General features: G+C 46.5%; 2 protein-coding genes across 7 annotated transcripts in view; one reads left to right on the forward strand and one right to left on the reverse strand.

The window, feature by feature from the left end:
* The window catches only part of LOC138822421 (basic salivary proline-rich protein 1-like), a 41,946-nt gene that overhangs the window by 27,335 nt on the left and 596 nt on the right, over nucleotides 1–14,015 (reverse strand). Inside the window, exons 2-5 of the mRNA XM_070015475.1 lie at nucleotides 13,533–13,540; nucleotides 12,041–12,455; nucleotides 11,781–11,873; nucleotides 11,425–11,684 (exon numbers count right to left, since the gene is read on the reverse strand). Coding sequence (XP_069871576.1) covers nucleotides 11,425–11,684; nucleotides 11,781–11,873; nucleotides 12,041–12,455; nucleotides 13,533–13,540 — 776 coding nt within the window. The remainder of the gene's footprint in view (nucleotides 1–11,424; nucleotides 11,685–11,780; nucleotides 11,874–12,040; nucleotides 12,456–13,532; nucleotides 13,541–14,015) is intronic.
* Nucleotides 11,858–14,015, forward strand: part of Ino80d (INO80 complex subunit D) — a 63,843-nt gene continuing 61,685 nt past the window's right edge. For 4 of the 6 annotated variants that reach the window (XR_011371151.1, XM_070018653.1, XM_070018633.1 and 1 more), the window contains exon 1: nucleotides 11,858–11,943. The gene's annotated coding sequence lies outside the window, so the exon portion shown is untranslated. Of the gene's footprint in view, nucleotides 12,094–12,311; nucleotides 12,547–14,015 lie in introns of those variants that run through there. The other 2 variants (XM_070018642.1, XM_070018647.1) reach the window with 2 other exon arrangements.

Here is a 14,015-nt window from a genome sequence, read left to right on the forward strand (position 1 = left end):
CTGCATAAAAACAATACAAATACACACATACAAATATAATGGGGGTTTGAACTGAGGGCCTCTCTATTTCTTGTGATTTTGCCTAGTTCCAACACTAAAGTACTAGTTTATTATTTTAAAATGCACATATAGCATTAGGTAATAGAGGTCATAAATGTGTGTGAATCTAAGAGCTAACATATACTTACTTGCTGTACAAAGCAGGACATTTTCTCTAGCCTGTCAACCCTGGTGCCCTCATTCCTAACATGTACTGCTTGAACAAGAGGATTTACTGGGCCATGTGAAATATAATCATAATATAGAGCAGCTACTCTGTAACTGTCAGTTCCTACTGGGTTAATCTAACAGCTACTCTGTAACTGTCAATTGCAAAAGTGTCAAACTTCCATTCTTCCCACTGTGGGATGGCTATTTCTGAGCATATTTCATAATTTTTTTTATGTCTCATGGTCAGAAATTTTTTTATCTGCTGTATTTGGTGTTATGATCTAAGTGCATTTCTCTTTTTAGAATATGTAGAAGGGTTTAGAATATGTAGTAGAAGGGTAACAATAGTCCTTGCATATTTTGTATGCAAAAGAGGTACTTTCTATACCTTTTATGCCTTGAAAATCTGATAGGATTTTATTGTGTAGCCCACGCCTCAAACTCATGACCCTTCCTACCTCAGACTCCTCATGTACTACCAGGCCTAACAACGTGGTTAAAAGGGCACTCCACACTTCTCTTAATTAATTTTGCCAATCCTGGGGCTTGAACTCAGGGCCTGGGCACTATCCCTGAGCTTCTTTTGCTCAAGGTTAGCACTCTACCACTTGAGCCATAGCACTACTTCTAATCTTTTCTGTTTATACGGTAGTGAAGAATAGAACCCAGGGCTTCATACATGCTAGGTAAGCACTTTACTACTAAGCCACATTCCCACCTCCTGAGCTTCTTTTGCTCAAGGTTAGCACTCTACCACTTGAGCCACAGTGCCACTTCTGTTTTTTTTTTTAATGTGGTACTGAGGAATCGAACCCTAAGCCACATTCCCAGCCCTCAACTAAATTTAAGATTCTTTGTTGTACACTATAAGCTGTCTGGGTATTGAAAAATATGTTAAAAAGCTGGGCACCAGTGGCTCATGCCTGTAATCCTAGCTACTCAGGAGACTGAAATCTGAGAATCATAGTTCAAAGCCACCCAGGCAGGAAAGTCCTTGGGGCTCTTATGTCCAAGTAAATACTGAAAAGCTGCAAGTAGATTGTCAAGGGGTAGAGCACTAGCCTCGAGCAAAATAGCTCAGGGACAGTGCTTTGAGCACTGAGTTCAAACCCCAGGACTAGCAGCAGGAAAACAACAACAAAAAACACTAATAGACTTGGTGTTTAATGCAGGTATTTGCTATGTCTTCGTGTGTTGAATTAGACTTGTAACTGCTGCTGCTAAGTCAACTGTCTAGGTACTGTTTAAAGATATAAAAAACAAAACTAGTACTGCCTGACCTTGAGGAGTACTATCTGTGGCTGTTTGTTGGTAAAACAGAAGCTGTTTTTTTTTTCTTAGAACTGACTATGTGCTGGGGACTCTGCCCTGTGCTTTCTACTCATTCTGCCATCTAACTCAAAGTACCAAGTATAATTATTCTATTTTCACATAACTGAGAAGTTAAAGTGTTTGAGCAGAGTCACAGAGGAGAAAATGGAGCCAAGTTTCTAAGCCAGATAATTTGATTGAACCTCTGTAACCCATGTTGCATGTATGTGGTGGAGGTAGCGGGGGTAGTATGGAACAAAATCAAGAGATCCAAATCCCAAAAATCTTGGAAGGGGTGGCGGGGGGGGGGGGGGGCGGGAGGAAAGGGGGAGAGGAACCTCCCAAGGCATAAAAAAAAGAAGGTCATTGTAGAATAGAGTTGACACCAGATTTCAGGAATAAGATTTTGAGTAAAGGCATGGATGCAGAGTGGCACTACTGAGAGCACAGATATATAACAAAACAAAACAAAAAACAACAACAACAAAAACCCAGAGATATAAAAACAAATTTGGTGCACCAGGTGCTGGTGGCTCACGCCTGTAATCCTAGCTACTCAGAAGGCTGAGATCTGAGAATCACAGCTCAAAGCCAGCTCTGACAGGAAAGTCCATGAAACTCTTTTTTTTGTTGTTGGTCATGGGGCCTGAATTCTGGGCCTGGGCGCTGTCCCTCAGCTCTTCAGCTCAAGGCTAGCGCTCTACCACTTGAGCCATAGCACCACTTCTGGCTTTTCCTGAATATGTGGTGCTGAGGAACTGAACTCAGAGCCTCATGCATGCTAGACAAGCATTCTACTGCTGAGCCACCTTCCCAGCTCCCAAGTCCATGAAACTCTTATCTCCAGTTAACTACCAGAAAACTGGAAGTGGTGCTGTGGCTCACGTGGTAGAGTGCTCCCCTTAAGCTGACCAAAAAAAATAAATAAATTGGTGCTAGGAACTGGAGGCTCGCATCTGAAATCTTATTTAAGACTCAAAGCCAACCTGGGCAAGAAAGTTTGTGAAACTTTTTTTTGTTGGTCCTGGGGCTTAAACCTAGGGCCTGACCTGTGTCCCTGAGCTCTTTTGCTCAAGGCTAGTGCTCTTCCCCTTGGAGCCACAGCACCTCCTGGTTTTTGAGTGGTTAAGTGGAGATAAGAGTCTCATGGGGACTTTTCTACCTGGCTGGCTGCCAACCTTGATCCTCAGATTTCAGCCTCTTGAGTAACCAGGAATACAGGCATGACCTACCTGTGCCCATGGAGACTAAACAACTTGATCCAGCTGCCAGTGGCTCATGCCTATAATCCTAGCTACTCAGGAATCTGAGATCTGAGAATTGTCATGGTTTTCTAGCCTGGGCAAAGTCTGTGAGAATTATCTCCACTTAAAAACAACAAGCCAGGTGCTGTGGCTCATACCTTTAATTCTGGCTATTCAGGAGGCTGAGTAGGATCACTGTTCTAAGCCAGTTGGAGCAGAAAAGTCTGTGGGACTCTTTTCTCCAATTGGAGCTGTGTCTCAAGTGGTAGGGTGCTAGCCTTGTGCAAAAAAAGCTAAGAGACAGCACCCAGGTCCTGAGTTCAAGCCCCATGATGACTCTCTCTCTCTCTCTCTCTCACACACACACACACACACACACACACAGACACTCTCTCTCTCTCTCTCTCTCTCTCTCTCTCTCTCTCTCTCTCTTTCTAATAAAAAATAAAAAATCAGGCAAAGCCTGGGCACTGTCCCTGAACTCTAGCTCAAGGCTAGCACTCTACCACTATGAGCCATAGCTCCACTTCTGGTTTGCTGTTAGTTAACTGGTAATGAGTCTCATGGACTTTCCTGCCTGGACTGGATTTGAATCGTGACCCTCTGATCTTAGTCTCCTGAGTAGCTAAGATTGCAGACATGAGCCACCAGCACCCCATGAGGCTCAGTAAGTTTTAATGGAATTTGAATCTGCTTTTGTTTTGTTTTGTTTTTGGTCCGGTTGTGGGGCCTAAACTCTGGGCCTGGGCACTGTCCCTCAGCTCTTCAGCTCAAGGCTAGTGCTCTACCACTTGAGCCACAGCGCCGCTTCCGGCTTTTTTCTTTTTGCTTATATGGTGCTTAGGAATTGAACCCAGGGCCTCAGGCATGAAAGGCAAGCACTCTACCACTGAGCCACCTTCCCAGCCCCTGCATCTGCTTTTGTGACTGTGCTTCTGTTTCTGGTATATAAGAACAACACGGAATGTGTGCTGTGTACAGTGGCTAAAGCACAGAATCTTAGCTACTTGGCATGTGGAAAACAGAGGATACAGGTTAGAAGCTGACCTGAATAATGTTCTCAGGCATCATCTCAATCTGTTTGGGCATGGTGGTGTACCTTTTATTCCAGCCACAAGGGAAGCACAACAGCATGCCTGTTGTCCCTCCTGACACAGGGAAGCAAACATAGCAGACTGAAGCCCAAGCCAGCATGGAAAAACAAGATCCTATTTCAAAATTAACCAAAGCAGAAACTGAGTGGAGGAGCAGCTTAAGTGGTAGAGCACCTGCCTTGTTCCTTCAAAGAAAAAATAGAACAGCACATATATATATATATATATATATATACACACACACACACACACACACATATATATGTAAACATCTATAATAAAGTCATATGGCATGCAGGTATGCATTAACAGAAACTACAATGCAAACAAAGATAATATAATTTTCATTTACTGAGGTTTTTCTTTTTCTCTATCCTGTATACTACAATTATCTTTACCATGATTTATCTTTTGTAATCTTTCCTACTTAAATAGGTATCTCTTATTTTACCTGAACATGATTTCCTCCCTTCTTTCCCTGCTCTTAAGAATTCTTATCATCTGTAACAATGATATGGCCAGATGTTTAAGCACAGGAAGCCCAAACTTATTAGTGGGCCATGTTCCATAACATTACTGGAAATTACTTGTTTGAAACCTGAATTTATTTTCCCATGAAAATAGTGGTTATACTCCCTGAGGGGCTACAAAAGCTTGTTTAACCAGAGATGTCACAGAAATGAACACTGTTACCTTTATGCTAACCTCTGCTTATTATGATGCTCAGGTCTCTATGGATTTCTCTTCTTACTACAACGTTTCTCTAACCACCACTTTGGGGACATTTTTTTTTCACTATAGATTACATAAAACACTATCATTTGGGGGCTGGGAAGGTGGCTCAGTGGTAGAGCACTTGCCTTGCATGTTCGAGGCCCTGGGTTTGATTCCTCAGCACCACATAAGCAAAAAGAAAAAAGCCGGAAGTGGTACTGTGGCTCAAGTGGTAGAGCGCTAGCCTTGAGCTGAAGAGCTGAGGGACAGTGCCCAGGCCCAGAGTTCAGGCCCCACGACTGGACCCAAAAAACAAAACAAAACAAAACACTATCATTTGTAATTCCACCTAAATACAGTCCTGAATACTACTTTGGGGTATTTGTGTTTACTAATCATTACTTTAAAAAATGACTTGGTGGGGGAGGGGGAAAGAGACTTCTTGGTGGCTCATGTCTGTAATCCTAGCTACTTGAGAGGCTGAGATCTGAGGATCATGGTTTGGAGCCTGCCCAGGCAGGAAAGTCTATGAGACTTATCTCCAATTAACCACCAAAAAATCCAGAAGTAGAGCTGTGGCTCAAGTGCAGTACGCTAGCCTTCAGCCAAAATTCTAAGGGACAGCACCTAAGCCCTGAGTTCAAGCCCAAAAATAAACAGTTGGGCGCCAGTGGCTCATGCCTATAATCTTAGCTACTCAGGAGGCTGAGATCTGAGGATTGTGGTTCAAAGCCAGCTGGGACAGGGAAAGTCCATGAGACTTTTATCTCCAATTAACCACCAGAAAACTGGAAGTGGTGCTATGGCTCAAGTGGTAGAGTGCTCACCTTGAGCTGAAGAGCTCAGGGAACAGCAGCACCCAGGCCCAGAGTTCAAGTCCCACAACTGACTGACTGACTGACAAAAGACTTTGAGAATTATTTGACTTTCCTAACATCAATGTAGTGGTGGCAATGTAGTAACTGCAAAATGCCTTCTGCTTAGACTACCTTGCAGTGCCTGCTGGTAGGCAATGAGAGAGGCAGTGGGTATGAGGGGCGTATGTCCTGCCTCTGCCCCACTCAGACCATCTCTTTTTTTTCTTTTGGGTACCTCAGAGGCTTGGTGCTGTTGCTTAACTTTTTTTGTCAGTCTTATGGGGCTTGAACTTAGGACCTGAGTGTTGTCTCTGAGCTATTTTGTTCAAGGCCAGTGCTCTATCACTTCAAGTCACAGCGCCACTTCCAGTTTTCTGGTGGTTAATTGGAGATAAGAGTCTCATGGACTTTCTGCCCTGGCTGGGTTTGAACTGGGACCCTCAGATCTCAGCCTCCTGAGTAGCTAGGATTACAGGCATGAGCCCCCATGGCCTACCTTGTTCCTGAGCTTTTTCACTCAAGGCTAGCACTCTACAGTCACAGGTCTACTTCTGGCTCTTTTTAAACTGGTTAATTGGAGATAAGAGTCTCATGGACTTTCCTGCTAGGGCCAGCTTTGAATCGAGATCCTCAGATTTTAGCCTCCTGAGTAGCTGGGATTATAGTTGTGAGCCCACCTATCTGACTATCTAGTTCTTGGAGAGTAATCCTTTGGCTTTTTTTTTTTTTTTTTTGGTCCCGTCATGGGGCCTGAACTCTGGGCCTGGGCGCTGTTCCTCAGCTCGTCAGCTCAAGACTAGTGCTCTACCACTTGAGCCACAGCGCCACTTCTGTTTTTTTTCTTTTTTGCTTATGTGGTGCTGAGGAATCAAACCCAGGGCCTCGTGCATGCAAGGCAAGTGCTCTACCACTGAGCCACCTTCCCAGCCCCTCTTTTGGCTTTTATGGAGATTTAAACTCCCAAATTCCTTGCTTAGATTTTGGCATGTAATTAGATCAGTTCCTAGATCTGAGTACCCAGGGTTAGGTGTTAGGATTTAGGAGATAACTTGGTCAACATTTCTTGTATCTCTTGATTTTAGTTAAATCTTTACAGAAATTTCATATTAAAATAACTGAAAGTCAAATACAATGATTATCTCAGAAAGTTTTTCTTTTTTTCAGAACACAGTAATCACAATAAAACTCAACCCTTCGTTTCAAGTAGAAACACTACCAATGAATGTTTTCAAAACAAATACTTATGAAAGTGAAAAAAAAATTGTCCAAAGCCAGTGTGATAATATAGTTTTGAAAACTTGTGGCCTGGCCTTGCTCACTCTTTGGGTCTGTTGCTCAGGCTGGACAATCACGGGTAGAGTCCCACTATTGACTAGCACACGTAACCTGGAACTCTTGCTTCAGGGAGTCTCCACATTGATGCTGAAGGGATCAGCAGCAAGCTCCTAGGCTCAAGCAATCTTCCTGCTTCAACCTCCCCTGCAGCTGGGACTATAAGTGCCTGTCATTGCAGATGGTTCCTTGAGAGTTTTTATACTAGCAGGGGCTCTTAGTATGTATACATGTATCTTTCACAATCCATGAATGAGACTTTTTGAATAAAGGATAAATATAGTATTCTCCTAACAACTTCATTAAGAATAGTTATAAGAAGCCAGGCAAAGCTGGGCGCCAGTGGCTCACACCTGTAATCCTAGCTACTCAGGAGGCTGAGATCTGAGGATCGAGGTTCAAAGTACGCCCAGGCAGGAAAGTTCGTGAGACTCTTATCTCCAATAAACCACTAGAAAACCAGAAGTGGTGCTGTGGCTCAAACAGCCACTTGCCTTGAGCTGAAGAGCACAGGGACAGCTCCCAAGACCAGAATTCAAGCCCCATGACCAACAACAACAAAAAAGAAGCCAGGCACTGGTGGCTCACACCTGTAATCCTAGCTACTCAGTAGGCTGAGATCTGAGGATCACAATTCAAAGCCAGTCTGGGCAGGAAAGTCTGTGAGACCTTGATCTTCAATTAACCACCAGATAACCGGAAATGGGGCTGTGGCTTAAGTGTTAGAGCACTAGCCTTGAGCTGAAGAGCTGAGGGACAGCACTCAGGCCCAGAGTTCAAGCCCCATAACTGACACACACACATAAAGAATATTTATAAGTAGGTGGTCACTTTGCACAAAACTAATATCATTATTATCTAAGATCCACTCAGTTGAAGAGGTGGAGACCTGTAAATCTCAGCATTTGGCAGGTGAGACAGGAGTTGAAAGCCAGCCTGAGCTACATACATAGTGAGACTTTGCCTCACTCAAAACAAAAACAAAGCTGGGCGTTCTTAGTATATATACATGTATCTTTCACAATCCATGAATGAGACTTTTTGTTTTTGTTTTTTTTGGGGGGTCTGGTCGTGGGGCCTGAACTCTGGGCTTGGGCGCTGTCCCTCAGCTCTTCAGCTCAAGGCTAGCGCTCTACCACATGAGCCACAGCGCCACTTCCGGCTTTTTTTTTTTGTTTATGTGGTGCTGAGGAATCGAACCCAGGGCCTCATGCATGCAAGGCAAGCACTCTACCACTGAGCCACCTTCCCAGCCCCCGAATGAGAGTTTTTGAATAAAGGATACATATAGTATTCTCCTAATAACTTCATTAAGCATATTTATAAGAAGCCAGGCACTGGTGGCTCACACCTGTAATCCTAGCTGAAATCTGAGGATCATGGTTCAAAGCCAGCCAAGGCAGGAAAGTCCATGAGACTCTTATCTCCAATAAACCACTAGAAAACCAGAAGTGGCACTCTGGCTCAAGTGGTAGAGCGTTTGCCTTGAGCTGAAGAGCACAGGGACCGCGTTCAGGCCCAGAGTTCAAGCCCCATGACCGACAAAAAAACAAAAACAAAAACAAAACCCCACCAATAAAGGTAAATCAATTAAAATTGGGGATAGTAAAAAAATAGGCAGGGCTGGGAAGGTGGCTCAGTGGTAGAGCGCTTGCCTTGCATGCATGAGGCCTGGTTCGATTCCTCAGCACCACATAAGCAAAAAGAAAAAAGCCAGAAGTGGTGCTGTGGCTCAAGTGGTAGAGTGCTAGCCTTGAGCTGAAGAGCTGAGGGACAGCACCCAGGCCCAGAGTTCAGGTCCCACGACTGGACCCCCCCTACCCCCCAAAAAAGGCAAATATGCTGGGTGCCAGTGGCTCATGCCTATAATCCTAGTTATTCAGGAGGCTGAGATTGAGGATTGTCGTTTGAAGCCAACCTAGGCAGAAAGCCCATGAGACTTTTCATCTCCAGTTAAATACCAAAAAAGCCAGAGATAGAGTTGTGCTAGCCTTGAGCACAAAAACTCAGGATCAGTGCGCAGGCCTTGAGTTCAAGCCCCAAGACCAGCACAAAAATAAAATTAAAAAAATTCAAATATTTCCTATTTTAACTAAAGACCAAACCACTATTTACAACATTAAAGCATAATAGAATAAACAAGCTATTGACACTACCACTCACATTCACTATGAGGAAAAGACTATTAATCAGAGTGCATTTCAACAGACAAATTTATTTATATTTGTTTTCTCCCAAACACATGATAGATTTGAAAGCAAGTCCAGATACCAATAATGAATGACGAGAGCTCCAATAGCTGGCTATCACAATTTGCTTTATCGGAGGAAGGGGAATTTAGCTCATATGCCTAGCAAGCTGGATGCTCCGGATTCAATTCCTAGAAATGCTACAAATAACAGACCCTAGCACCTGTGGACATACAACAGAACAGCACTGTGGCAGGCACTCCAAAAACTACTCAGCAGAAGAACTCAAAATCTGGCTGGCAAAATTTTGGGTTAATAAATTTCACTCAACTAGGGAAGACAACTACCTTAAGTGTATTGAAAGAAAGAAGAAACTGGGCACTGGTGGCTCATGGCTGTAATCCCAGCTACTCAGAAGACTGAGCTCTGTGGATCAAGATTAGAAACCAGCTCAGTCAAAAAAAGTCTGTGATGAGGCTGGGAAGGTGGCTCAGTGGTAGAGGCTTGCTTTGCATGCATGAGGCTCTGGGTTCGATTCCTCAGCACCACATAAGCAGAAAAAGCCAAAAGTGGTGCTGTGGCTCAAGTGGTAGAGTGCTAGCCTTGAGCTGAAGAGCTGAGGGACAGTGCCCAGGCCCAGCATTCAGGCCCCACCACCGACCAAAAAAGAAAGTCTGTGAGATGCTTATCTCCAATTAACAAGCAAAAAGTTAGAAGGGGCTGTGGCAACATGATAGAGCACCAGCCTTGAGTGAAAAAGCTGAGATAATGCCCAGACCTTAAGTTCAAGCCCAATACCAGCATGAGAAAGAAAACAAAAACAAAAAGAAGGAAGAAAATTGGGGGCTAATGAGAAAACACGCATAAAATATCTAGCAAGTTCACCAAGATACATTAGGTATTATATAAATATATACTTATGAAGCTTCCGTGTGAAGCTCTGTAAGTAGAGAAAAGCACTGAAATAACTGCAGCTTAGCCGTATCCCCAGACATCATGCAAACAAGTTGTTTTGGCGACAAGAGGGACTGAATCAAAAGATTCAGTCACTTAATTAATTCACACAAATTGCACACAAATGCATCTTAATTTCTGGAAACATCTAAAACATATCCATATTGTTATGTCATCTACAAGGAAAAACAAGTTGACAGCAACAGTTTTCAAGACCTCTAGAGAATTAAATCATGGAAAGTGATTTCTACTGCCTTTATCTCCTAACGTTGCATCTGACACGTAAATGACATAAATTCACCTTAAACATTATGACAACTTCTAAATTAGAAACTCAAAAGAGACTTTTTTAAAAAGTGGAATCACCTTCTAAATGCTTTATAATAAATTTTAAATGAGTCTAAGGAATCAACACACTAATATTACAAATCCATTCCCACTAGCTTAGCCAATTTCCATCAAAAAATAACTTGCAGTACAAGGTTCAACTCCTCCTTCCTTGAGCAATATAAAGTAAGTCTAATATTCTTCTCTTTCATTATAACATAGAAAAATGTCTGTGCAGTTATTCTCCTCCAATACTTAGAACTGCTGTCACTTCTCAGTTTAATCCCATTTATCTCATTAAGAAAAGCAAATCCTCATTTAAAAAAGTAAAAAACAAAAAAGTAAACCATGACACTCACTGCACTCTATGAAAAGTAATTTAACAGGCTGGCAGTACATTGGAAACTGAACTAATGAAACCTCTAGCAAAAATAAACACTTCCTAATTCTGTGTCACAGGAAGCCAAAACAACAACACATGTTATGTACCAGAGATCCAAACCTTAAAGAAGCTATATAAATAAACTTATTTAAAAGTGCATAAATGCCTACGTGCAATTCTTAATAAGCCATTTTACTTATAGAAAACCCAAAGCATCTTTTCAATCTGTTTACAGCATCCTTTCCACATGGGTAGACCATTAACAGAATTAAAGTTATTTTCAGAAACGTGGTCAGCTACTGACAGGGAGTCTAAACACACAGTGCTTTTATTTGCACACTGAAAAATGAACAGCTTGTAAGATGCCTTTCAGGACAGTCAATAGGTTTTATTTACATTGCTTTGAGAAAAGAAGACAAAAGACAGCTCTTCACAATGGACTCGCTGCAATCTCAATTTGGAGGATAAGAAGCAACAGAAAACTTTAAAATGAAATGAAAGCCGAACTTCCACGTCCAACAACCTAAATAAGTAGACAAAGTGACTGAGAAACTCTCTTGAAGTCGAGATCTACAAACTGACCGCCAGACCCAGAACTCAGACATGGAATGGACAAATAGTAATAATTAGATGATTATTAACCTGAAAAAAGGAAACCCACCCGAGATACCAACATGGGGGAAAACAACAACAAAACAGCAGTACCGTTAGACCTGTCTTGTGAAGATTTCATCAGAAGATGCAGAGAAAACACCCACCGCCCCCTCCCCCAATTTGGTGCAAATGCACACCCCAGTTTCTCATGCACACCCCAATTTCTTTCCTGCGGGTCCCCTGGGCGCCGGCGAAGGCTGCTCCAGCGACCAGAAGTGGGAAGGTGCACTTTCTTCGGGGGGCGCGTGCACTCTCCTCCCCCCGGCCCCCCTCTCCGGTGCCTCCAAGATGGTAGGCAGGTTGTCGTTCCGCAGGCCGAGGAGCGGCTCTCTGGTGTTATGTCCCCGCGGTGCCGGTAGTGGTGCTGTAGGAGGCTGCTCCTCTTCTTGGGCAGCCCGGCAGCCCTGCCTTCTTGGCTGGAGAGTATATTCAGGGATTTCCCCTTAATAATCACCGACCCCGGGAGCACTTTTTAGTTTCCAAAATAAAAATATGATCCTCACCCCTCTTACTTGACAGGGAAAGGCTCTCGCCGCAGCCCAGGGGGAAGCGGTAGCAGCAGGAGCCGGGCTTCCTAGTTCACTGCCAGCGCCTCTCACTCTGATCTGTCAGCCCAGCCGAGGGAAAAGGGGGGAAGGAGGGAGGGGAGGAAAAAAAAAAAAAAGCAGCTGAAAGGTAAGCAGAGGCGGCCCCAGGCCCGGCCCACATCCCCGGGCTCCCGTAGGGCGGCGGGCTGGGCCGCGCAAGCAGGGCGGGCGGCGAGCGCGCTTACGTGAGGCCGGGGATTCGCCGGCCCACGCCAGGCCTGGGGCGGAGAATGAAAGGGTGAGTGGGGCCGGCGCTGGGGTGGCGGGGGCCCGGGGACCTGGGGGCCTGAGGGGCGTCCGCCGGCAGCCACGGCGGGGGGTCCAGCGGGGCGGGAGTGTATGTGTGTGCGGGGGTTGGAGGGGGGTGAACGGCGCGGCCTGCGCGGGCCGGGGTGAGGGGGTGTGCGGCGGGAAGGGGGGCGCCGGGCTAGGCCTCGGGCCGGCGGGCCCCGCGGCGGCCGCGCCCTGCCCCCCCCCACTCCGCACCCTGGGCCTCCCGCGCCGCCTGGGGTCTCCCGGGGCCTTAGGGCGGGACGGCGGCGCTGCGGGGCCGGATCGTGCGCTGACCCCGAGGCTCTCCCGCGGGGCGGCAGGCCCGGGCTGCCGGGACAGGGGCGTCAGGCCTAGGAGCGGGGCATGGGCGGCCGCCCCCCGTTCCCGTGGGTGTCTCGCAAACGCCCCCCGGATTCTGGTAACAGTTGAATTTATGACCCCCCCCCCACTGGTTTGGCGCTCGGGGCGGCCGGGCCGGGGCGGGGCGGGCGGGAGGCCTGGCGGGCGTGGGGTGGGGTGGAGGGGCGGTGAGGAGTCAGGTGCAGCCGCGGCCCGGAAAGTTTCCTTTTAGGCCTGAATTGGGGGCTGTCCTCTCTTGGAGGAGCCCGGTTCCCAGCGCCCGGGACCCCCCCCCCGAGGGCACGGGGGGCGAGCACTCGGCTATTTTGAAACTCTTTACCAGTTCCTGCCCGTGGAAGGTACTCCGCCCCTGCGCCCCGCGCCCGCGCCCCACCCCGGCTCCCCGGAGCCCCTTTCGGGGTTGCAAACTCCAGCCCGGTTCCCCCGAAAGCCCCAGGCCCGGGGAAAAGCCTTCTCTTCCGGGTTGGAAAAGTTTTCCGGGGATTTCTTTTCTCTTTCCCTCAGCGGTCCGAGTTAGTGCCTGGGCTTTTGGGGGTGGGGTGGGGGGGTGAGGAGGAGGTGGCCCAGGTGCGGCTGCTCCTACCCGGTCTCGGCCCCTCGCTTGTTATGTTTTGCCTTTTCTCTCACAAACCGGGGTGCGGTGTTTTCGGATCCTCGCGTCCCTTTCCCTCCCCCCCTCCCCCTCCTCCCCCAACTCAAACCCCCGGATTCTTTTACCCGCCCCCCCCCTCGGATAGCGCCGACGTGGGGAGCAGCGGGGCCGCCTGGCGAGGGGCCGGCCCGGCCGCTTCGCGGCAGCAGCCCCCCCCCCCCCCCCACGGAGGAGGGTTCCCCCTCTTGTTGGGTCACTGTCCGGGAAACCCGACCCAGGAACTAAATCAACCCCACGGGGACACCTCGGTTGTCAGGATACCAGGAAAGCCTTCGGAGGGAGGGAGGGAGGGGGGACAGGTGGGCAGGGCAGCCCCAGCCTGGCGTGAGGGAGGGTCAGGGGCTTTCTTTTCATTCTAATGCTAGTTATTTAGGTTTGCGTTCTAGTCTCACGTTGCACCCTAGAAATAGAAAGAAAAAGGGGGGGATTTAAAGGACACTTAAACTTGGGATTGTTACAGCTCAGATGGGTCTGTGTGGGAAAAGCTTTCTGAGAACTGGAACCGAACTATGTTTTGATTGGGGGGTTTGCTTCCCCTGCCCCCCACCCCATGGACAAGAATTCATTTTGTTGTTGCTGTGCTTTTCTGATGTCATGAGCTCTGAAAAGTTTCTTTTTTCATTTTCTTTTTTTTTCCTTTCTTTCTTGTTTCATATGTAGTAAACTTAAAATTTCTTAATCTAGATTACCCACTTCTGGACAGGATATTTCCTGTGGCTATAACTTAACCTCCTCCTGGTGATTCTTTAAGGTTGAAGTTGAAATGTTAATAGACTGTGCGACCCCCCAGCACCAGGGTGGCCTGTTGAGAGAAGCTATTAATCTTTATCATTTCCTCCCCCCCCCCATTTCTCTTTTTTTTTTTTCCCCCCATT

This window comes from Dipodomys merriami, unplaced genomic scaffold (assembly GCF_024711535.1).
Source record: "Dipodomys merriami isolate MVZ:Mamm:240054 unplaced genomic scaffold, mDipMer1.0.p SCAF_1, whole genome shotgun sequence".
Taxonomy (NCBI): Eukaryota; Metazoa; Chordata; class Mammalia; order Rodentia; family Heteromyidae; genus Dipodomys; species Dipodomys merriami.